The sequence below is a fragment of the Hemiscyllium ocellatum genome, chromosome 23 (assembly GCF_020745735.1).
Source record: "Hemiscyllium ocellatum isolate sHemOce1 chromosome 23, sHemOce1.pat.X.cur, whole genome shotgun sequence".
NCBI classification, from domain to species: domain Eukaryota; kingdom Metazoa; phylum Chordata; class Chondrichthyes; order Orectolobiformes; family Hemiscylliidae; genus Hemiscyllium; species Hemiscyllium ocellatum.
This window is the reverse complement of record NC_083423.1, coordinates 53,373,409-53,399,193: the sequence shown is the minus strand read 5'-3', so window position 1 is coordinate 53,399,193 and position 25,785 is coordinate 53,373,409. Positions and strand designations below refer to the sequence as shown.

The following is a 25,785-nucleotide window of genomic DNA, read 5'->3' as shown; positions in this document are numbered from 1 at the left end:
AGCTACCATCCAATACCTAACAGTTTGTCGAGATTTGCAGTGCAGAAATTAGCCACAGCTCCAACATTACAACATTGACTTTGCTTCAAAAAGTATTAATTGGCTAGAAAAGACTTTGCAAGATTCAGACTAGATAGACACCATTATTATTTTATTCACCTGGACGAGGGCATCACTGGCTGGGCCAGCATTAATTGCTCATTCCCAGTTGCCCTTGAGAAGGTGATAGTGAGCTTCCTTCTTGATCCACTGCAGTGGATGTGCTGTAGGCTGACCCACAATGACATTAGGGAGGGAGATCCAGCGTTTTGAACCAGCAACAGGGAAGGAACAACCATATTATTCCACGTCAGGATGGTACGTGGCTGGGGTTGGGAGGTTTTTGGGTCATTATTAGAGATCCTTGGTGTTGCCCCTGTCTTTCTAGATGACAGTGGAATGTGGATTTGGAGGCGTTATCCAAAAAGCCTCAAAAATCAATTTCTGCCATATACCTTATAAGATTTTCACTCCAGTGATATTGAACATTGGTGGTGGAAGGTAGTACCAAGTGGGTTGCTTTGCCCTGGATGCTATTCAGCTTCTAGAGCAGTGTTGGATCATCCAGGTAAGTGGGGAGTATTCCATCACACTACTGACTTGTGCCTTGTAGATGGTAGTTAGGCTTTGGAGGAGCCAGGAAGTGAATTACCTATTACCTGTTGTATTATTCCTAGCCTCTAACCACTATTTATATGGGTGGTCCAGTTGAGTTACTGGTCAAAGAACACCCGTGACTATGGTACTAGAGGATATTATTGAATGTCACTGGGTGACGGTGAGATTTTCTCAGTGTAGATGATCATAGCCTATCACTTGTATGCCGTGCATTCTACTTGCCATTTTTCAGCCCAAACCTGGATATGACCCAGATCTTGCTGTGTTTGAACATAGGTTGCATTAGTATTAGAGTCATCGTGCATGCTGAACAGTCAATCATTGACCCCACTTCTGACCTTACAGTCATTGACAAAGCTGCTGAAGATGGTTGGGTCTAGAACACTACCGTGAAAAACGCCTGCAGACAGATGTCTTGGAGCAGAGGTGAGGGAGCTCCGACAACCATGGCCACGTTCCCATAGGTCAGGTATGAGTCTAACCAAAGTGTTTTCCTGTAATGAGACCTGGAGCTGAGCAGCACCTGGTGGAACCCAAGCTAGGCCGTGAGCAGGTGCTGCTCCATAGCACTGTCGATCACAACTTCCATCACTTTACTCATTGAGAGTAGACAGAGTTTTGGAGGTTCTTCTAGTAGTGGTAACACCCCTATCTCTTGACCAGAAAGCTTGCGTTCAAGACTCAACTGCCCCAGAGTGTGTCAGAGTATTTCCGACCAGGTTGATTAAAAATATCTTGACTGACAGAGTTAATTGGCTGGGCCGGATTTCTCTTGCCTATGTTCAGATATATCCTGCACACCAATTTTCCACATGGTGGGGTGGATGCCAGTTTTATAACTATATTGGAACAGCTTGGTTAGGGGAGCCGCAGGTTCCGGAGCACAAACCTCCAGCAGTCTTGCTGAAATGTCAGGGTCAATGTCTTGAGTCACCAGTGGTTCCTTGAGGTCACGTGGAGTGAATTGAATTGACTGAAGTCTGAGATGCTGGGGGACCTCTGGAAGAGGCAGACATGGATTACTCACTTGGCATTGCCGACTGAAAATTGTCGCGAGTGCTTCAGCTTTATCTTTTATACTGATGTGCTGGATCCCCCCGTGATTGAGTGAGGGGATATTTGTGGACCCTCTGCCTCCAGCTGATTTATTTAATCGCCCACCACCACCAGTCATGACTGTGGAGCGTGGATCCGATCTATTTGCTGTGGAATTGCCTATAGCGTCATCACTTTATGTTTGGCATACAGGTAGTTCTGTATTATGGCTTCATGGAGATATACCTGCAGCCACTTCTAGCATGACTCTCCCGCACTCTTCCCTGACCCAGGGTCCTGACTTGATGGTAACTGTAGGTGTGTGGATATGCCAGGTCACAAGTTACTGATGTGTTTGGAGTACAACTCAGCTGCTGCTGATGCCTTACGGGTACTCAGAACATACCTGCTAGTTTGAGGACTTCATTCGAAGTGGTCACACCACACAACACAACTGATAAATGGAAGGCTTCCCTTTAGTTTCCAGCAGTCGGTAGACCCATATCTCCACAGGATGTAACCACACTGGACCAAAGGGATGGACAAGTGCATGGAGCTTTCACATTTCCAATCTCTCCACAGCCACACAGTCACTAGACCCAGACTGGGACAACTCAATACAAAGTAGCGTCCTTGTGACATGTACCCTAAAGCCCTCCATCTAACTAATGAACAAGTCTTCTTTCACAGGATATTCCTAGAAAAATTGAACACTTTAGAAGAAAGAAGATTGACACCAAATTTAATAAACCCATTAATAACAGAGATGGGGAGCTCATTTTACCCAACTTTGGTTGGAGAGGCACTGCTATGGACAACCCAGAGGTCTCCTTGGGCTGCAGAACAATGGCTGCCCTGAAGGGCTAATAAATTCTCTACTAAATGCAACACTGTTTCCACTTGGGCAAAAGAAATTTGCCCTTCATCGCATCTAGAAAAAGCCCAACTGGTTTATGCTGGTCCAAATCTAGGGAAAACGCATTGGCAATATTGATGAAAATGTTGAAAACCTTAATTCATTCTCTCTCTCTCTGCTATCAAACCTGAGTATTTACAGATTTTTGTGGGCATGTTTCAGTATTTCTGCTTTGGGGTAAGCTGCTGTTTGTCACTTTTTATTGCTCTATACACCCAGTGCGCATCTCTACCTCACGTGTGCATCAATGCTGTTGACTTTCACCACTCTAAAGAGTTATTCTTTTTTTAAAAAAAAAAATCAATGTTGGGGAAAGTAAAGAATGATAAATAATGGCCCTTTTTTTTCTAAAGACTTTTTCTTAGAAAAACAAATGTTGGAGAGAATGAACAATGACCACAATGTGGCAGGACACAAGTGAGATACTTGCAGGAAGTACTCACTATGTGCTAAATGAATAATTGTAATAATTAATCATATTGAAACTGCACCTTGCCCACACCGAGATTAATTTAGGTGTTGCTTACAAGTCTCCTTTCGAAATCTCCCCACCAAGTGCCTCCAAGCTTCCCACAGTCCCATCGGTTGCATCAGAAAGTTTGATTCCTGTTAGAGATGGCAGAGGTTTGTATGAGCTAACGTGGTTTCGGCAACACACTTAGAAACTACTGCAAAACAAAAGCAACGTCTCAAATTTGACTCTGGTAAAATGCACAGAGAAACAAAACAAGATGACAAATTGCAAATAATCGGTTGAATGTGAAAGACATATTACCTGATAGAAGTCCATCACGATGTTGGACAACATCTTCATTAACATTTACAACTTCTTGCGTCTCTTCATGGAAACTAAAAATATGGAAATCGTCATCATCTCAGAGCAACAATCCCTTGTAAGTTATTATAGAATCCCCTGTGTGAAGTCCATACTGACCCTCTGAAGAGCATCCCACCCAGACCCATCCCCCACTACCTGTGACTCTGCATTTACCATGGCTAATCCATCCAGTGCACACATCCCTGAACACTGCGGGCAATTTAGCATGGTCAATCCACCTAATCTGCACATCTTTGGACTGAGAGGGGAAACCAGAGAACCCAGAGGAAACCCACACAGACTCCAACAAGCCCTAAAGTGGCATTGAACTAGTGGGAGGCAGCAGTGCTAACCATTGTGCTGCCTTTAAAGGTAGTTCAACACCAGCATGTGCATTTAAAAAAAAATACGCATGTAGACATGAGATTTTCTTACAGCTTACGTAGCAAAATACGTTCCTGGAAAAAAAAACATATAGCATCTTATAGAAAAGGAAACATGGTTTGTTATGTACCCTGCAATACCACAGATGAAAAATTCAAGCCTGAACTACAAACAGAACGTGGTGAAATTGTAACGGGAAATATGTACACTCTACATTCCTGAGAATGGAATCAGGATCACAGAACAACCCTCAAGCTACAGTATGGACTAATTTCAGGTCGCCTTGTCTCATTCATGCACAAACATGCTCACATTACAGCAGCACTGTCACAATGGGGAATTTGTTTAGGTTCGCAAACACTCCTGACACATTTTGAGTTCATTATGGTGCAACTCTATGTGCCCTGAATGTAACTATGCTGACATGCATTTCTGCAGTATTAATAAATGCAGTTATGTCTAATTGAAGAGCTTTTGACCAAGACTTCACAAAGAAGAATTGATGGACAGTTCGCTGTAAGTGGAAGATAGAGGATTGACTTACAAATTGGCAATGACATGGCATTTGTATGTTCACTTCTATCATCCAAGTTTGTAAGTGACAAATCCTGCAGCAGGATATAGACAGGTTAAACGAGTACGCAAAAGTTCAGCAGATGAAATCCAATGTGGGAAATTGAGAGATTACGCACTTTGGCAGAAAGAGTAATGGAACTGAATGTGATTGAAATGGAGAAAGACTTCAGAAAGCTCCAGCAGAGGGATTTGAGTGTCCTCAAGAGGAAGCACAGAAAGCTAACATCAGGGTTAAACAGGTAACTGGGAAGTCATTTATTGGCCATTATTTCAAACGGAATGGAGTGAAATTAGGGAGGCCTTGTTAAATGTATGTAAGGGTAAAAAGTGAGGTCTGCAGATGCTGGAGATCAGAGCTGAAAATATGCTGCTGGTTAAAGCACAGCAGGTCAGGCAGCATCCAAGGAACAGGAAATTCGACGTTTTGGGCCAGAGCCCTTCATCAGGAAACGATGATTCCTGATGAAGGGCTCTGGCCCGAAATGTCGAAACGTATGTAAGGCACTAGTCAACCCACAGATGGAATACTGAACAGTTTGGTCCCTTTATCTAGAGAAAGGTACCCTGTCATGGGGGTTATCCAAAGAAGGTTCACTAGATTGATACCACGGATGGAGGAACTGTCTGAGGACAAGAGGGCAAATAAATTGGGCTTGTGCTCTTTGGAATTTGGATGAACAAGAGGTGACATTATTGCAAGTTAAGATTCTTGGGGAGCTTAACAAGGCAGGTACAGAGAAATGTTTATTTTTGAAAGTCTAGGGCCAGAGGGAATCATCTCCGAGCAATAGGTCTCCCATTCAAGACAACATGAACAACTGTTTGTTCTTCTTGGATAGCAGAGAATCTGTTGATTTCCCTACCACAGAGGTCTGGGGAGGCTGGACCATTAAACATATTGAAGGCTGAAATGGACAGATTTTTTTAATGCGTAAGGGAATCAAGAGGGCTAGGAAAAATGCAGGAAAGTAGAGTTGAGGATTATCAGATCAGCCATGACCTCATGATCTGAATGGCAGTGCAAACCCAATGGGCTGAATGGTCTACTTCCCTCGTGTTATATTCTCAAGTCTGTTTATTATGGTTGACAACATAACCACATTCAGTTAATGAAATATTAAAGAGCTGAACCACAATTATAATGATAGGAATCTTATTTTAAGATTAGCTTATTCTTCTTTTACCTTCTCACATTCGCGACTCTCTATGCTACATTACATCAACCTGTTACAAGGCCCTGTAACTCAGAGGAAAATATCCAGGAGGATTTAACCTTGTGCTTCCCCGTGAGGCAACCAAGATCATGAAAATACCTAAATTTCACACAAACTGGAGCATCAAAATCCCAACTTGTCACTTGGCAAACAAACATTGCTTTGGTCTTGAGTTGGTGACCAAAGTTATTAAAAAAGCAAGCCATCTTAATCAGCATTACCACAGTACTGAAGGGGACATTCAAAGCACTGGTGTACACACATTCGTTTATTGATAAATAGCCATTTCTTTTTGAATATAGAAACCTCACAAAGTGTGAAAAAGCACTACGATCAATACAGGAGGTAAATCTCAATTAGCACATTCAACTGCTCCTGTAGTCAAACTGATTCCCATATTACAGTTTTTACCATAAACTATCCACATACAATGTGGTGTAAAGGAGAAAACACACACACTCTAGATGGAGCACAGTACATTTGCGGGTAACATTGGCGAGACCACAATCCTTGTCCACTCTGCCCCAGTAAGGCTTTGATGGACCACTTCCCCTTTGCTAACCAATTGTTCAAGAGTAGAACTGGAGTCACATACAGGCTAGACTGTGTAGAGATGATAGATTCACTTTCCCTGAAGGTTAGCTCACCGTGTTGTTCTTATTTTAGAAGCAATCTAATGGCTTCCTTAGTCCTTAGCTCTGTCACCTCCCAATAATCAAGTTGACAGCTGACCAGGAGTTTTATTATATTCCATCACTTGGGCTCAGAACTGGTCACAGGGGCTGTATTTGTCCCTCGGTTTCCTACCTTTTCCTCCTACAGTCTTCAATCCATTCTTTCATCACTGCGCGATAGGTGTTCAGATCAATGGACACATCCTTGTTATCCGGGTCTAGCATGTTACACAAATCCTCAAGGCCACTGTCCTCAGAACTGCGGCTCGTGGTGTGTCGCAGATAGTCCACAATCATAGAAACAGGCACTTTCCCTGCAGAAAGCAAATCAGTCCAAACCCTTTGATTACATAGAATCCCTACAGTGTGAAAACAGGTTATTTGGCCCAACAAGGCCACAGCAACCCACCCAGACCCATTCCCCTACCCTATTACTCTCCATTTACCCCTTACTAATGCACCGAACGTACACATCCCTGAACACTATGAGCAATTTAGCCTGGTCAATCCAGGTAACCGGTGCACCTTTGGATAAGTGGATTATTTATTCACTTTGCTGCGATCTTACAGTCTCAGTGATCCCACTAGACGTGGGAAGTGGGGAAGAAGTCAAGAGAGTCAGGATATTCTCTTGCCCCATGGGATGAGACAGAGGTGGTAACAGCAACAATGCCACCAAAACCATTCTCTCTTTGGTAATTAAAATCAGAACAGTACAACAGCAGGGAGGAAGCTGCTTGGCCCAACATGCCTGTGCTAGGTCTTTTGATGAGCAACCCAATTAGTCTCAGTTCCTTGCTTTTCTCCCCCAAATTGCCTGCAATCCTTTCTTCAAGTATTCATTCCATTCTCTTTTGAATGCTGTTATTTGCCCTATCACGCAACATATTCATAGAATGTTTTAGATTAAATTCTCTAGAAACAGGCCACCTCAGCCCGACCAGTCCACACCGACCCTCCGAAGAGCAACCCACCCAGAGGCCTTTCCCTCTGACTAGTGCACCTAACACTACGGGCCAATTTACCTGATCTGCACATCTTTCGACTGTAGGGGGAAACCGGAGCACCCGTAGGAAACCCGCATAACAGTTTCTCAAAGCAGCATGTTTTGGAAGCAACCAGAGAGCAGGTTAAATTAGACTTTGTATTGTATAACATGACAATTAATGGCTTCAGACTAATGGCACCTCTAGGTCGTACTGACCAGAATATAATGGAACTTTACATCCAGTTTGAAAGGGAGTACTATATATACACACGTGTGTATAGGTCAATCCCATGTACAAGTACACCCCTTATTTTTGGCCAAAAAAAATTTTGTATTTTCCATATTTCTCGTGTATAAGTCAACCCAACTATATCACATTCATTCATCCATACTGGTAATGTCATTCATTGCTCCTTGTTTCCTATATTGCATCTCTGTTCATTCATAACACTACTTGGTTTACGACAGCACACTCATTCATTCAGACCAGGACTAAGTCTTTCGGTACTTACAGCACCTTGTTCACTTTACATCCAAAAGTTAATCTCGTTAAAAAGTGCAGCATGAATTTCAGCCCGTCAAAACTCATGCCTATGTATTAGTTTTTTATAAAGTTGAAATTAGGGTTAGATTATTTTCAAAATTCAACCTATACATGAGTATATACAGTAGTTTGGGTTCAAGACTAGTATTTTAAACTTAGTCAGCTGAAGTGATTGAGCATACCAGGCTGGAGGATAAATCAATAGAGTGGCAGACATTTCACAAGATATTTCCGAATGCAGATTGGCTGGCTGGAAAATAGAAATGGGTGATTGGTTGATTGGCAGGATGTGACAAGTGAGGTCACTCCCAGGTCTGCACTGGGGTCTCAGCTTTTCAACATTTAAATTAATGACTTAGATGATGGGAGCCAAAGCGTGGTAGTTAAATTTGGTGATGACACAAAAGATAGGCAGGAAAATAGATTGTGAAGACAACTTCAGAAGTTTGCAGCCAGCAATAAATAAGTTATGTTAGTAGGATAAGATAGGAATATGCATAGCTATTTACTGTGGCAGGAAGAAATAAACAAACAAGAATGGAATACTGCATTTATTCTCTAAATAATACCAAAGTGCAGCAGGATCTAAACAAACATTCTAATGCATGAATTACTCAAAGTTAGTACGTGGGTATATAAAGGCAGCTAGTGAGTTGCAACCCTCTATTACAAGAGGAATTGAATGTTAAAATAAAGATATGGTGCTTCATTTGTATAAGTCATTGATGACTCCACAGAGTACTGTGCGCAGTTCTGGTCTCCTTATTTAAGAAAAGGATGCAATTTCTTTGGAGATGGTTCAAAGATGGTTTATCAGATCGATAACCCAGAATGAGCTGGTTGCGTGATGTGGAAAGATCGAACATACTGGGCTTTTTTTTAAAACTGGGATGTAGAAAACTGAGGGGCTACCTTTAGTTCAGCCACATTTGGAATAGCATGCGCAGTTCTGATCACCACAAGGGTTTGCAAAAGAGATTTACCAGCTTGTTGCCTGGATTGGACTGTATTAGCTAGAATGAGAGGTTGGACAAACATGAAGGCTGAAGGGGCAACCAGGTGGAAGGATATAAAACTATGAAAGGCAGAAAATCAGAGTCTTTTTCTCGGGGGCTGGAAGTGTCAAATATCACGGGGCATACATTTAAACTTGAGCGGGCAATGTTTAAAGATATGCAAGGCAAGTTTCTTTTAATTAAACAGAGGATGGTAGGGTCCTGAAATATGCCAGAGATTAGACACAAGAGTGTAGTGCTGGAAGAGCACAACATGTCAGGCAGCATCCAAGGAGCAGGTCCAGGAATATGCTGCCAGGGAAGGTGGTAAGAGTAGGTAAGATAGCAACATTTATAGAGGCAATTGGACCAATACATGAACGGGCAAGGAATGGAGGGATACTGAGCATGTGCAGACAAATGGGACTAATTTAGGATGGCATCATGGTCAACACAGACATGGACCAAAGGGCCTGTTCCTGTAATGTTCTAAGTTTAGGGCGGAACTGACGTTGATAAGATGTTGACCAGGTGGATGTGGAAAAGATACTTCACCTTGAGGCTCTGTATAGAACTGGGGGGGGGGGGGGGGGGCAGGGTTTTAAAATTAGGGAATCACCCTTTCAGGACAGAGAAAGGAAATGTTCCCGGTCAGAAATACTTTGCAACTTTCAGCCTCTGAAGCAAACAGGGACATTTTAATATATTAAACGTAGTGGACAGAGGAAAATCAAAAGGTTATGAGTGGATGGAGAATGGAATCTGAAACAAATAGATCAAAACAGATCTATTTCACGTCGATGGAAATGCTAACTACTCACTGCGTGCACTTACTGGTTAGTTTATACCTGAATCCTTTCTATCAACCTTTCAAAACATCAGAAGCAGGTTTACCATTCACTTTATCTGAACACTAACTTTAACATCACAATTCAATCTCTTGGCTTTCTCAGCCCACAGGGGAACAACTGGATGGAATGCTTCCCCTGTGTGTCACCTCCACAGCCAATTCTCCATCTAATGTAGAGTGTCCCATCTATGGGAATAATTGCTACATATTCTAATGGTCATGATCGTTTTCTCATGGAGGACACTGCCCTCTCCTGGGCAGATTGAGAGCTGAAACGTCACATTCTCAGCACTCAGGAAACAAGAGTATGCCCTCTTGTGAGGGCCAGTGGAAGTGTCCCTACCCTTGAACTGAGGGGCCTTGGTTCAAGTCCCACCCATTGCAGAGATGTGCAATCACATGAGAACAGGTTGATTCGAAAAATAGGTTAAAATAAAACAAGAGTATTTAGACTATAATATCTGCTATTCTAGCCAGCTCTCTAACAGAAATACAGCAATTGTTTCCAGAGTTTACTGCTGACCCTGACCACAAGGAAAATCCAAATGGTGCAAAATTTTGGGAACCACAAAGTTCCAAATAAACTATTTGTTGTTCCTCCCTCCCTCCCCCCCCAAGTAGGTTACCATGACGACACATTAAGTCTCAAATCCCATAGAATATACAATGCAAACAAGCCATTCAGCTCAATGATTCCATACTGACATATCTGGCATAAGTCTGTTCCAATCCTTCTCCATCTAAAATCTCATGATTTGGAGGTGCTGGTGTTGGACTGGGGGGTGGACAAAATCAGAATTCACATGATGCCAGGTTATAGTCCAACAGGTTTATTTGAAATCACAAGCTTTCAAAACTCAGCCCCTTCGCCAGGTGCACAGAGGAACCTCAGTTACCCAAAGGACATGGGCGGGGAGATTTTTGTTCAGATAATTGAATGCCAGATAACAGTTTAACCAAGCATCGGAACCTTGCTCAGATAATCTGAAATTAGGATAATCGAACCTCTATTATAGATAATAGAGGTTCCTCTGTAGTGAGAGAGAGAGGAGAACACAAGATACAGAATTTATAGGCAAAGAGATAAAAGGACAGAAAATCAAAAGATTGTACAAATGGTGCAAGTGGAGCATTAGATAATAAGACTCTGCAGGTGAACCAGGTTACAGAGAGAGAGTAAAGTATCAAAGGCTGAATAACAAGCGAAGGGATGATCGATAATCCCATTAATGAGGCAGAGAGATAATTACACTACTGCAAGCTCACAGACAACCTCACAATGCTGCAGTTCTCCAGCTTCCACCCTAACCATATTAATGAAGCCAGTCCCTACGGACAAGCCCTGCACATACCTAGATGAGGAGGGACGCGAGGGATACCTAAAAGATGTTGAAGGACGCCCTCATAAGAATGGGATACAAGGCTTAACTTATTGATCGCCAGTTCTGACTTGTCACAGTGAAAAACAGTAACAGTCTCCTCAGAAGACAAACACAGGATACGGCAGATAAAATATCCTTCATCATCCAGTACTTCCCCAGAGCGGAGAGACTAAGCCGTGTCCTTTGCAGCCGTCAACATGTCTACATGACTATCTTGCCAAGACCATCCCCACGCCTCCAGTTCACGCCTTCAAACAGCCATTCACAGCAAACTACCCAGCCTTCAGAACAACATTGACCACAGCAACCTCTGCAAGACATGCCAGATCATAGAGGAGGAAACTACCACACATGGGAGCACCACCAACCACATACATGGCAGATATTCATGTGACTTGACAATGTCATCTACCTCATATGCGGCATGCAAGGATACCTCAAGGCATGGTATATTGGCGAGAACATGCAGAAGCTACGACAATGGATGACTGGACACTGTGCACCAATCACAGACAGCGATGTGCTCTCCTAGTCAGGGAACATTTCAGTAGTCAAGGACATTCAGCTTCCAACCTACAAGTAGGCGTCCTCCCAGGTGACATTAGAGATATACAACCATGCAGAATCACCGAGCAGAAACCGATTACCAAGTTCCATATCCACAAAGATGGCTTCAACCGTGACCTTGGGTTGATGGCGCGCTACATGAGTCCACCATGCTGTAAAATCTTCCTACTGTCCTGTTTTGACACCATCATCTTGATAAATTGTTATGATCTCTCTCCCTTCGTTTGTACAGTTTTGGATTACTCATTGTTTTGGTTAGACCCTCAGCATGCCACGCATCGGTGAGCATCACCTTCTTTTTAATTTTTTGTAATTATCACTCTGCCTCATTTAATCAGATTATAGATCATCCCTTCGCCTGTCATTCAGCTGTTGACACTTTACTCTCACGGTCTAAAACTGTGTCACTTGCACAGACTTATTATTCAACACTGCACTCACCATTTGTATGATCTTTTGATCTCTCTGCCTATAAATTCTGTGTCTGTGCGCTTCTCTCTCTCGCTCTTTCACTTGATGAAAGGCTGTGCTCCGAAAGCTTGTGATTTCAAATAAACCTGTTGGACTATACTCTGGTGTCATGTGACTTGACTTCTTCAAATTCTCAGTTTAATCACATGCTTATCGAGATTCTCCTTAAATGGATGAACACTAATCATTTCGATTGCTCGTGATAACGAGCACTCAACTTTTTGGGCAACAGGTTCCTCCTGAGTTCTCGGTTCGATGACTATCTTCGATTGATGGCTTTCAGTTTCCTCTTCCCCACTATTTGATACCATTTATTTCAAATGGCTAACACCCTTATTCTGAGACTGTGTTACTGATTTGCCAGACAGAGGAAATATTTTCTCAGTACCTACACTGTCAAACTCTGTAGGAATGTTATAGTTCAATTAGATCCACCTCTCATTCTTTTAAACAAAGGCAACATAGGCCGAGTATACTAAATCTGGTTTTGTCCCAGGAAGATTCTGGATAATCCAAGATGGCGGACAGGAAAAAATCATGACTGCAAGATCTGCTTTTTGAGGTATTTTAGGTGTTGGAGGTGATTTCCTTGAATTCCAGGAACAGCAATTACTGTTTTGTTTGCTGTTGCATTGTTTTGGAACTTTGGGGAAAAAAGATCAAAACAACTGCACTTTTTAAAAAAAAAAGAGAAAGACAGCTAAAAGGCAGTAAGCACATGGTCAGTGAGGGAGAGAGAAAGAAACCTACAGTGCTAACTGACACAGCAGTGAATCTGCAGAGTTACTGCCTTTGCTGTTTGAGTTCATGCATCTCTGGACATCGGAGTGAATCGAGGAAAAATTTTCAAATAGTGAAATTCACAGCTGACCTTGTGTGGGAGAGCTCACAGCACAGGAACAGATAAGGGCATAGTTTTTAAGTGCAAGTCTACAGTATGAGTAGAGTGGGTTCTTTCTCGATTATGGCTGCAAATGTGTTGCTGGTCAAAGCACAGCAGGTTAGGCAGCATCTCAGGAATAGAGAATTCGACGTTTCGAGCATAAGCCCTGGCTTATGCTCGAAACGTCGAATTCTCTATTCCTGAGATGCTGCCTAACCTGCTGTGCTTTGACCAGCAACACATTTGCAGCTGTGATCTCCAGCATCTGCAGACCTCATTTTTTACTCTTTCTCGATTGTGTTTTATTGAGATCCGTCTCTTGATTAAGTTTTAAAAATATAAACCTTAAGTACTAAGCTAGCCTGGAGCAGTGTTTTTTAGAGCAAAAAGACAGTGCTATTTTCTGGGTCTGTAGGTTGTGAAGCAGCAAAGATGGCCTTTATTAGAGTGATATGCTCTTCAAAGTTTGAGAGAAGATTTGTAGCTCGGGTGCTCGTTGTGGTTCTGTTCACCGAGCTGGGAATTTGTGTTGCAGACATTTCTTCCCCTGGAACTGACAACCGGAAGCGGCAGATTCAAACCATTACAAATGCCAGAGGAAAGATCACAGAAGCGCTTCACAGGAGGCTCCCAAGCACTGAGGATGTCACCTAGACAGGGGACGAAACGTCTGCAACACAAATTCCCGCTCGGCGAATGGAACCACAACAGTGATATGCTCTTCCTGTTGAATGTGGGAGTTTAGAGAAAGTTACCATGTTACTGATGATTATGTCTGCAGGAAGTGTGTTTGGTTGCGAATCCTATCGGATTGCATGGATTGATTGGAGCAGCAGTTAGAAGCAATGAGGAATTTACAGGAATTGGGGGTGTGATGGATGGCAGTTATAGGAAGGGAGAAAAGCTGCCGATACAGTCAGGTAGAGGGGTTACTTCCAGGAAAGGTAAGAGAGATAGGCAGATAGCCACAGAAGACTCCTGCACTATCCCCATTTCAAACAAGTATGCTGTTTTGGAAAATGTAGGGGGTGATGGTCCCTCAGGAGAATATAGCACAAAAAGCCAAATTTCTACATTAAAGCCAGTCTCAATCCCAATGAAGGGTACGTCGGGTTCCAGGAGGTCGATTGTGATAGGGGACTGTCTAGTCCGGGGCACAGACAGATATTTCTTCAGCCAGCAGCAAAAAAAAAAATCAGAATGGCGTGTTGCCTCCATGGTGCTAGGATCAAGGATGTCTCAGAGAGAGTGCAGAATGTTCTCAAGGGGGAAGAGGCCCCAGCAGGAGGTCATTGTCCACATTGGAACCAACGACCCAGGAAAGGAAAAGGATGAGATTCTAAAAAGGGAGGAGAGAGTTAGGCAGGAATTAAAAAGAAGGCCCTCAACAGTAGTAATATCTGGATTACTCCCGGTGCTACAAGCTAGTGAGGGCAGGAAAAGGAGGATAGAGCAGATGAATGCATGGCTGAGGAGCAGGTGTACGGGAGAAGGATTCACATTTGTGGACCATTGGAATCTCTTCTGGGGTAGAAGTGACTTGTACAAGAAGGATGGATTGCACCTAAATTGCAAGGGGACCAACACACTGGCTGGGAGATTTGCTAGAACTGCTCGGGAGGATTTAAGTGAGTAAAGGGGGGAATGGGACCCAGGAAAATAGTGAGGAAAGAGATCAGTCAGACAGATACAGTTGAGAAAAGGAAAGAGTCAAAACAGTCAGGGCAGGCAGGAACAAAACAGAGGACAAGATAGGATTGATAAATTAAAGTGCATTTATTTCAATGCAAGAGGCCTAACAGGGAAGGCAGATGAACTCAGGGCATGGTTAGCAACATGGGGCTGGGATATCATTGCAATTACAGAGACATGGCTCAGGGATGGACAGGACTGGCAGCTTAATGTTCCAAGATAGAAATGCTACAGGAAGGACAGAAGGGGAGGCAAGAGAGGAGGGGGAGTGGCATTTTTGATAAGGAATAGCATTACAGGAACATATTTCCAGAAAAATTTCCAGGCAAGTTATTTGGGTGGAACGGAGAAATAATAAAGTGATGATCATCTTATTGGGATTGTATTATAGACCCCCTAATAATCAGAGAGAAATTGAGAAACAAATTTGTAAGGAGATTTTAGTTATCTGTAAGAATAATTGGATGATTATGGTATGGGATGTTAACTTTCCAAACATTGTCTGGGACTGCCATCATATTAGGGTTTAGATGGAGAGGAATTTGTTAATAGACAATAGGTGCAGGAGTAGGCCATTCTGCCCTTCAAGCCTCCACCACCATTCAATATGATCATGGCTGATCATCTTTAATCAGTATCCTGTTCCTGCCTTATCTCCATAACCCTTGATTCCACTATTCTTGAGAGCTCTATCCAACTCTTTCTTAAATGAATCCAGAGACTGGGCCTCCACTGCCCTCTGGGGCAGAGCATTCCACACAGCCACCACTCTCTGGGTGAAGAAGTTTCTCCTCATCTCTGTCCTAAATGGTCTACCCCGTATTTTTAAGCTCTGTCCTCTGGTTCGGCACTCACCCATCAGCGGAAACATGTTTCCTGCTGCCAGAGTGTCCAATCCTTTAATAATCTTATATGTCTCAATCCGATCCCCCCTCAGACTTCTAAACTCAAGGGTATACAAGCCCAGTCGGTCCAGTCTTTCAGTGTAAGGTAGTCCTGCCATTCCAGGAATTGACCTCGTGAACCTACGCTGCCTCCCTCAATAGCCAGAATGTCTTTCCTCAAATTTGGAGACCAGAACTGCACACAGTACTCCAGGTGTGGTCTCACCAGGGCCCTGTACAGCTGCAGAAGAACCTCTTTGCTTCTATACTCAATCCCTCTTGTTATGAAGGCCAGCATGCTATTAGCCTTCTTCACTACCTGCTGTACCTGCATGCTTACCTTCATTGACTGGTGTACAAGAACACCCAGATCTCTTTGTACTGCCCCTTTACCTAAATGGAATCCATTTAGGTAGTAATCTGCCTTCCTGTTCTTGCCACCAAAGTGGATAACCATGCATTTATCCACATTAAACTGCATCTGCCATGCATCTGACCACTCACCTAACCTGTCCAGGTCACCCTGTAATCTCCTAGCATCCTCATCACATTTCACCCTGCCACTCAGCTTAGTATCATCAGCAAATTTGCTAATGTTATTGCTAATATCATCTATATCACTAACATATATTATAAAAATCTGCGGTCCCAGTACTGATCTCTGCGGTACCCCACTGGTCACTGCCTGCCATTCCGAAATGGAGCCATTTATCACTAGTGTTTCCTATCAGCCAACCAACTTTCAATCCAAGTTGGTACTTTGCTTCCAATGCCATGCGCCCTAATTTGCTCACTAACCTCCTACGTGGGACTTTATCAAAAGCTTTCTGAAAGTCCAGGTACACTACATCTACTGGATCTCCCTCATCCATCTTCAGAGTTACATCCTCAAAAGATTCCAGAAGATTAGTCAAGCATGATTTCCCCTTCATAAATCCATGCTGACTCTGACCTGTGTACAAGACAATTTTCTGATTCAGTATGTGGATGTACCTACTAGAAGGTGTAAAACTTGACCTACTCTTAGGTAATAAGGCGGGGCAGGTGACTGAGGTGTCAGTGGGGAATACTTTGGGGCTAGCAACCATAATTCTATTAGTGTTAAAATAGCAATGGGAAAATGATAGACAGGATCTAAAAGCTGAAGTTTTAAATTGGAGGAAGGCCAATTTTGACAGTATTAGGAAAGATCTTTCAAAAGCTGATTGGGGGCAAATGTTTGCAGGTAAAGGAACAACTAGAAAATGGGAATCCTTCAGAAAATGAGATTACAACAGTCCAGAGAAAGTATATTCCTGTTAGGGTGAAAGGATGACTAGAGAAACTAAGGGTTTGCTTCAGAAAAAGTAGAAAGCATGTCAGGTATAGACAGGATAGATCGAGTGAATCCTTAGAAGAGTATAAAGGCAGAGAGTATACTTAAGAGGGAAATCAGGAGGGAAAAAAAAGGGGACATGAGATAGCTTTGGGAAATAGAATTAAGTAGGAAAAAGTGAGGACGGCAGATGGAGATCAGAGCTGAAAAATGTGTTGCTGGAAAAGCGCAGGAGGTCAGGCAGCATCTAAGGAGCAGGAGAATCGACGTTTCGGGCATAAGCCCTTCCTGAAGGGCTTATGCCCGAAACGTCGATTCTTCTGCTCCTTGGATGCTGCCTGACCTCCTGCGCTTTTCCAGCAACACATTTTTCAGCAAATAGAATTAAGGACAATCCAAAGGGTTTTTATAAATACATTAAGGACAAAAGGGTAACTAGGGAGAGAATAGGGCCCCTCAAAGATCAGCAAGGCGGCCTTTGTGTGGAGTTGCAGAAAATGGGGGAGATACTAAACGAGTATTTTGCATCAATGTTTTCTGTGGAGAAGGACATGGAAGATATAGAATGTGGAGAAATAGATGGTGACATCTTGAAAAATGTCCATATTACAGAGGCTGTGGTGCTGGATGTCTTGAAATACATAAAAGTGGATAAATGCCCAGGACCTGATCAGGTGCACGCTAGAACTCTGTGGGAGGCTAGGGAAGTGACGGCTGGGGCTCTTACTGAGATATATTTATCATCGATAGTCACAGGTGAGGTGCCAGATGACTGGAGGTTGGCAAACGTGGTCCCACTATTTAAGAAAGGCGGCAAGGACAAGCCAGGGAACTATAGACCAGTGAGCCTGACATCTGTGGTGGGCAAGTTGTTGGAGGGAATCCTGAGGGACAGGATGTACATGTATTTGGAAAGGCAAGGACTGATTAGGGATAGATAGCATGACTGTGTGTGGGAAGTGATGTCTGACAAACTTGTTTGAGTCTTTTGAAGTAGTAACAAAGAGGATTGATGAAGGCAGAACAGTGGACATGATGTACATGGAGTTAAGATTAAGTGGTGCTGGAAAAGCACAGTAGGTCAGGCAGGATCTGAGGAGCAGGAAAATCAATGTTTCGGGCAAAAGCCCTTTATCAGGATCTATATGGTCTTCAGTAAGGTGCTCAACAAGGTTCACCATGGGAAACTGGTGAGCAAGGTTAGATCGCATGGAATACAGGAAGAACAGCCATTTGGATACAGAACTGGCTCAAAAAGGTAGAAGACAGAGGGTGGTGGTGGAGGGTTGTTTTTCAGTCTGGAGGCTTGTGACCAGTGGAGTGCCACAAGGATTGATGCTGGGTCCACTATCTTTCTTCATTTATATAAATGATCTGTATGTGATCATCGGAGATGTTGGTAGTAAGTATGCAGATGACATCACAATTAGAGATTTAGTGGACAGTGAAGAGGGTTACCTCAGATTACAATGGAATCTTGATCAGATGGGCTGAGGAGAGGCAGGTGGATTTTAATTTAGATAAAAGCAAAGAATTTAATTTAGAGAACAGTAAATCAGAGCAAGACTTATACATTTAATGGCAAGTTCCTGGGGAGTGTTGTTAAACAGAGACCTTGAAAGTAGAGTCGCAGGTCAATAGGGTAATGAAGGCGGCATTTGGTATGCTTTCCTTTATTGGTCAAAATATGGAATACAGGAGTTGAGAGGTCATGTTGCGGCTGTACAGGACATTGGTTAGGCCATTGTTGGAATATTGCATGCAATTCTGGTCTACCTCTTATCGGAAGGATGCTGTGAAAATTGAAAGGGTTCAGAAAAGGTTGACAAGGATGTTGCTAGGGCTGGAGGGTTGGAGCTGTTTTCTCTAGAGCATTGGAGGTTGAGGGACGACTTTAGAGGTTTATAAAAGCATGAGGAGCGTGGACAGAGTGAATAGCCAAGGCCTTTTCCCTGGGGTGAGGGAGTCCAGAACTAGAGGGCATAGGTTTAGGGTGAGAGGGGAAAGATATAAAAGAGACCTAAGAAGCAACTTTTACATGCAGATAGTGGTGCATGAATGGTATGAGCTGCCAAAGGAGAGGAGAGGAGGCTGGTACTACTACAGCATTTAAAAAGGCATCTGGATGGATACATGAATCGGAAGGGTTTTGGAGGGATGTGGGCCTGGATTATGTTAGCATATCTGATCGGCATGGACAAGTGGGACCAAAGGGTCTGTTTCCATACTGTACATCTCTGACTCTATTACTAGCCTAGTGAACCTCCTGTTGTACCCCTTCAAGTAACCAAAAAAAATACATACCCTGCTTCAGATGTGCCCAGCGACATAATTATAGTAAAATGTCTTCTGTTTTACACTCTAACCCCTTTGTAATGAGAGCTAGCACACCATTTGACGTACCTAAATGTTAACTTTCTCTGATTGTTCAGCAAGACACCCAGATCCCTCTGAATGCAAACACTTCCCCATCTCTTACCATTTAAAAACAAAATTGTATTTGCCAAAAGTGGGTAATTTCACAATTCGTCACTTTGTATTCCACTTGTAAAGTTCTTGTCCACTCACCCAAGCCATCCATATCCTTCTGCAGTCTCGTTTTATTTCACCCAACTTGATCACCAAAGTTTGATATATTAATCACTTGGATGAAGGTATAAGGTATAATTTAGATTAAAAGCAGTTGAAGCCAAGGTCCCAAATCTTGCAGAACCCCCTAGTTATTGGATAGGAAATCAAAAAATGTGCCATTTCTTGCCTGTTCATCAATCCTTAAGCTATGTTATCACGTGACTCCAATTTTAAGGAATAAATGGGAACAGTGCAGTGTTACAGAACAGAAAGGGGTTACCTCTGTGCTTTGTGTCACAGGCAAAAAAAATGGTGTCCAGCAAGTCTTCCTCACAGATCAGACTCATCTCTTCCACATTTTCCATTCGGTTTACTATGGCAGGCTCGTTTACTTGAGAAAAACAGGGAAAGATTGAACAAAACGCACACGGTCACCTTCACATGTGAAGCTCATTTAAAACTTTATAGTTTACCACATCCTGTTCGTGAGCATTCTTGTACATATATTTTGCTAAATGGCAACATTTTCAGTTGATTTATTTGGAAACGTGAAAACAGTGTGATTAATTCAGTGTAACTACTCATTCAATAGAATAACAGCTTCAGTGACACTGAGTAGGTCAGCTCTTTACTAAAATGTTCAAATTAATAAACATCATTACCATAAATATACCTGAATCTCATAATATAGTCATGCAGTAATGGTTAAATACATCTCACAATTTGAGCAAAATTAAACCTATGGCTCTATTTAACCACAGAGGGCCACAAACAAAATTAATGCAGCAAAATAAAACACTTCAACATATTTAGTGAGTCACAGTTGTGATACTAGATAATTAGTTGAGTGTCCAAGTCCAACCATGTCAAGTTGTTAAACTGAATTCTGAAAAAGGGCATATTGAGACTGTGAAAGGTACTTGTTTATATGCAAGTGCCCCCTTCGATGTAAGCTAGGTTCTGCAATAATAATTAGCATTTCAAAAATTCTGGACTCCAGTCTAAATCATGCTGGAGATAAATCCGACTCAGGTGAACGCATATACTTAAAATAAAATGTGATAACTTTCCCAACTTACCACTTGTCTCATCTAAGGATAACTTCTTCGCTACAGGTGACTGTGTTCTATGCAAGCGGGTGTAGAAATTAAAGTTGGAGGAGTTCACTGGGCTGCATGTGGCACTCCCATCATCACTGGTCACTATACGGTGCTCAATGTTAATAATGGCCGAATGGGGTTGACTCAAACTGGTAATGTCCCTCACACACCCACTAACTGGAGTGGAGCAGCTCTGAGCTCCACAGCGATGCAGTGGCTTGGAGAACATCCCTCCAATGGAGCTGACCACTGTGTAAGTAGAACTAACCGTGGGAGGCTTTCCTGGTTGACCTGTAGAGATTTTGGGTGACGGCGTACAATTTGCAACAGCGATGTTCACTTCCTGCTCCACTGTGTGATGCTCTGCTGTTCTGTTCCTCAGAATCACCTCCATGTTCTTCTTGAGGCTGACCTGAGGGCTCTCAAAGTTTCGGGAGCGAAATTTCGGAATTTGCAGCACAGGGTTGGACATCTGATCCCTCTTCTGAATGGTCTGAAGTTTTTTGCAAATACTCTCCACTGGATTATGGCGTTTACTACACATGGCCCTGTTTGAAGATGATTGGAAATACCTCACTGAAATATCTGCAAAAATCAAAATACAAGCCTATTTCTAACCTTGGTCTCACACACACACACACACACAAAGAAACATCAATGCTTACTCAATAAAATAGTTGCACGTTTGAATCTGGGTGCTCATGGGTACAAATGCCAGCTGTGACTCAGTGGGAACTCTCAATCAGAAAGTGGTGGATTTAACACCCATTCCAGAGAATAGGCTACAAAATGTAGACTGATGCTTCAAATACAGACTGTACTGCACAAATGTTAAAGCAAAGTCTGCAGAGATAAATGCAAATGATCCCACTGCACCTTTATTGAAAACCAGAGGAGCTCGCTCCTCTCATTTTCTGGTCAATATTTATCAACTAATCAAGAATAGATGATCTGATCCTGATCACATTGCTGTCTGTATGGGAGCTTGTTGTGTGCCAGCAAGCAGCTGAGTTTCTTACTATCGGTCACTGTAAAATGCTTCGGAGTGTTCAGAGATTGCCAAAAAGGTACTATATTCAAAGCTCGAGAGAAGATTTGTAGCTCAGGTGCTCGTTGTTGTGGTTCTGTTCGCCGAGCTGGGAATTTGTGTTGCAGACGTTTCGTCCCCTGTCTAGGTGACATCCTCAGTGCTTGGGAGCCTCCTGTGAAGTGCTTCTGTGATCTTTCCTCCGGCATTTATAGTACTTTGTCTCTGCCGCTTCCGGTTGTCAGTTCCAGCTGTCCGCTGCAGTGGTCGGTATATTGGGTCCAGGTCGATGTGCTTATTGATTGAATCTGTGGATGAGTGCCATGCCTCTAGGAATTCCCTGGCTGTTCTCTGTTTGGCTTGTCCTATAATAGTAGTGTTGTCCCAGTCGAATTCATGTTGCTTGTCATCTGCGTGTGTGGCTAAGGATAGCTGGTCGTGTCATTACGTGGCTAGTTGGTGTTCATGGATGTGGATCGTTAGCTGTCTTCTTGTTTGTCCTATGTAGTGTTTTGTGCAGTCCTTGCATGGGATTTTGTACACTACATTGGTTTTGCTCATGCTGGGTATCGGGTCCTTCGTTCTGGTGAGTTGTTGTCTGAGAGTGACTGTTGGTTTGTGTACTGTTATGAGTTCTAGTGGTCGCTGTAGTCTGGCTGTCAGTTCAGAAATGCTCCTGATGTATGGTAGTGTGGCTAGTCCTTTGGGTTGTGGCATGTCCTTGTTCTCTTGTTTTTCCCTTAGGCATCTGTTGATGAAATTGTGTGGGTATCCGTTTTTGGCGAATACATTGTATAGGTGTTCTTCTTCCTCTTTTTGCAGTTCTGGTGTACTGCAGTGTGTTCTGGCTCTTTTGAATAGTGTCTTGATGCAACTTCGTTTGTGTGTTGGGGTGGTTGCTTTCGTAGTTCAGGACTTGGTCTGTGTGTGTGACTTTCCAACAGACAGCTGGAACTGACAACCGGAAGCGGCAGATTCAAACCACTATAAATGCTGGAGGAAAGATCACAGAAGCGCTTCACAGGAGGCTCCTAAGCACTGAGGATGTCACCTAGACAGGGGACGAAATGTCTGCAACACAAATTCCCAGCTCGGTGAACAGAACCACAACAAGGTACTATATAAATACATGCCTCTCCTGAAAAGTGGGGAAAAAAAGTGAAAGGAGAACACAGCGATGGAGAGCTATCACAAACAGCAAATTCATTACAACTCCAGTTCGAAACTTACCAGATGCATTTTCTGTGTTGAATAGCAAAGCTGACAGTCTACAGAGAACAGCGCAGAGTGATTGGAGCTAGGGGCAGCAGCTCAAACAAACAGATCCACAAATAAATCAACACACAGATGAGGGGACTGAACTGACAAGTAGCAAACACCACCAAATGTCAACAAGCACACAGTGACAACAAAACTCTGGCCTGTATTCATGTAACACACTTCACAACCGCTGAGTATTGAAGCACATCATAACCAGGAAAGCCTTTTAAGTGTAATCACTGTTGTAGTGCAGGATTAAAAAATCAGATTAAAAACAAAAAAAATCTGCATTTAAATAGAGCTTTTGATTTTTCAAAATGTTGTTATGACTAGTGAGACACTTTTAAAGTTACATTGTTAGGAATGCAGCACCAAAGGTCCTCAACCTAAGCTGCTTTTTTATGGAGTCAATTGAGGGATAAATACTAGCAAGTGCAGTTGGGCAAACTCACTGCTCTTCTTTACCCCTGGATTTAATAATTCATCAGAAAGACAACATAATTGCAATATTTCCCACTTTCAAGTCCCCAGAATCCAACCTTATTTGTCTTCGATCACTTTGCAACTTTTTTTTTATTATTATGCAAAGCATTTCTGCCCCCACCTTAATAACACCCATCACTCCTTTACCTCTGGCTTTGTAACAGATTCAAATTATTTATTTCCACCACTACCAGGGAGATCATTTTATCAATTAACCTATATTTCTAATAAACCTATTCACACATCTAATTACACAAATCCAATCTCTGAGCTCTCTCAGAACGGCTTCACATTTACCAGGCTCTCTAAGAGTTTTAATAAGGTCATTTCAGGTTTTTGTTTTAACACTGCAATGAGCATGGACTCAATCTACTCAATTTCTCATAAGAGGATCCCTCCACATCCAGGCCAACATTCTCAAGACTGCCTCCAGCAATAGTCTTCACAGACTATTAAACTCTATCCATAAGCTTCTATCTAACCTTCAAGTAGTTTCAGCATTTCATTTTGATTCCATCTTCTAATTGATAGCATTATATTTTAAAATACAAGTTGCTATTTAGATAAACTCCAGTCCTGTGTGTGCAGCTCCCAATTAAATCCCTCAAACATCAAGCCAATCACCAGTTGCTGGTTTCCTCTGATTAGCTGTTGCGATTCTGGGCATTTTGGAAGGGCTGCTGTTTAATGGATAGATAAAACTCAAATAAAACCAAATCCGTCAGACAATCGACTACTCAAATGCGAAGTTAATAGGGCGGAGAATTTAGACTTTTAAGATATACTGAGGCAGCCCAAGATTTAACCCTGGCTCAGCAGAATTTAGCTGTTTAACTACACAATAATGGGCAGATAACTTGTAAAATTAGATAGTGAAAATAAACATACTTCACTCGACTAAATAGGGTGTGGCTTGTTACCTTACACTTACACACAAATCCTAATCGCTGTTGGTAACGTTTGTTCAAGTGCAGGACTGTAAAATGGAATGAATTTAAGAGATACGGAACTTCTATATATGAAAAGAGTCTAATTCAACTAACACAGCAGCTTCCTTAATGCAATTAACAGGTTTTTAAGAACACAGTTTAACGGGACAGACGTGATAAGTTTTTCCCCGTAATTTCGGGACTCCCACTTTTTAATGTGTCAATATTATTACAATAACAACATTCTCTAACTTTCTATCATTCTCTGCAAACATTACCTTCTGACTCAGGAGATTTATCGTTACCGAAACTGTATTACTCTGATTTATGAGACATCCCTAACCCAGCCCAAGATTTAAAGGGACCTTGCTCCAGTTTGAATAGCGCGCCGTTTTGCAGTGGTCCCGCCCCTGCTCTCTGATTGGACGGGATATGTAACCTTACCACATGAGCCTCCTGCACCCTCCCTCCCTCTAGAGGAGGATGTGAGCGTTGCAGGTGTCCTGAGTATGCAAGAGCAGTGCAGAACCTCCAGATGGACATCCTGAGCCTATTCCATGTTACTGATTATAGTTTTACACCAGACTGGGGCCATGTACCTATGGAACAGTTACGGCCAATGGCCGGAGCAGCTGAGCCCAACGTAAAATTGGCTTAAACAATCTCAGCGAGCAAGCAAGGTGTGATGGAATGCAAAGAGGCTAAGGTGACTGCAGGTCAAAAGCAAATAAGGACCAGCCCAGACCTATCTTGCATTTGAACAGAACCTTAACAATAGAGAGACATTTATGTTTGTATATTCCCCAGTTTCAGCCAGATCCCCAATAGCAACGAAAAAGTAACCAGACAAATTGTTTTTTTCTGTGGAGTCAGTTGGAGGATAAATATTAGCTAGAGCAATTAAGCAAACTCCCTGGTCTTCTTTAATAATTCATCTGAAAGACAATTGCATTCCAGTATTTTTCACTTTCAAAACTGCAGAATAATCACATCATGAAAAAGGGATGGGTAAACCTAGGATGACCTGGCCTAACTTCATTGGGTGCTGTGACTTTGCCCTGAGCCTCTATTGACTGATGTCAGAGAACATTCCAGAAGTGAAGACTCTGAATGAGACCCCCATTTGGACTAAGATGACCAGAGTCCCCTGTTGACTGAGCTCATTGAGTTGGATCCAACAGCTGCTTTAAGTTCACCAGAGTGGGTAATATATGTGTTTTACAGGCAGTCTGGGATAAGTTAACTTAATTTGTGTAGGAGTTTTTTTTCTTTTTAACTTGTGTTTTAATAAAATGACAGTCTTTTATCTTATATAGGAAGAGCAGCTGAGGAAGTGTGCTTTATGAGTAATAAATTGGTCGCAGTGTCTTTATAGACTATTTCGCAGACCTGTGCAGGACAGTCCTGTCAGGTTCACAATGCATTTTGTTGGGTGGGGATTTCCTCCTGAAGTGGGGCTCAAGAGCACCTGGGGGTGATGAGCTGTGAGGCAGCAATGGTCACTGTGGTGCCATCAAGGTTGAATGAGGAGGGCAAAAGTCTGTTGGGTGGATGTGGGGAAATGTGAAGTT

The 25,785-nt window shown here is 42.6% G+C and overlaps 1 protein-coding gene across 1 annotated transcript in view; it reads right to left on the bottom strand.

Moving 5' to 3' along the window:
* The window catches only part of lrmp (lymphoid-restricted membrane protein), a 164,442-nt gene extending 143,383 nt beyond the window's left edge, over positions 1-21,059 (bottom strand). Inside the window, exons 1-5 of the mRNA XM_060843072.1 lie at positions 20,495-21,059; positions 19,696-19,806; positions 6,407-6,587; positions 3,384-3,457; positions 3,136-3,214 (exon numbers count right to left, since the gene is read on the bottom strand). Of these exons, the coding sequence (XP_060699055.1) occupies positions 3,136-3,214; positions 3,384-3,457; positions 6,407-6,587; positions 19,696-19,806; positions 20,495-21,059 (1,010 nt within the window). The remainder of the gene's footprint in view (positions 1-3,135; positions 3,215-3,383; positions 3,458-6,406; positions 6,588-19,695; positions 19,807-20,494) is intronic.
* Between the last annotated feature and the right edge of the window lie 4,726 nt (positions 21,060-25,785).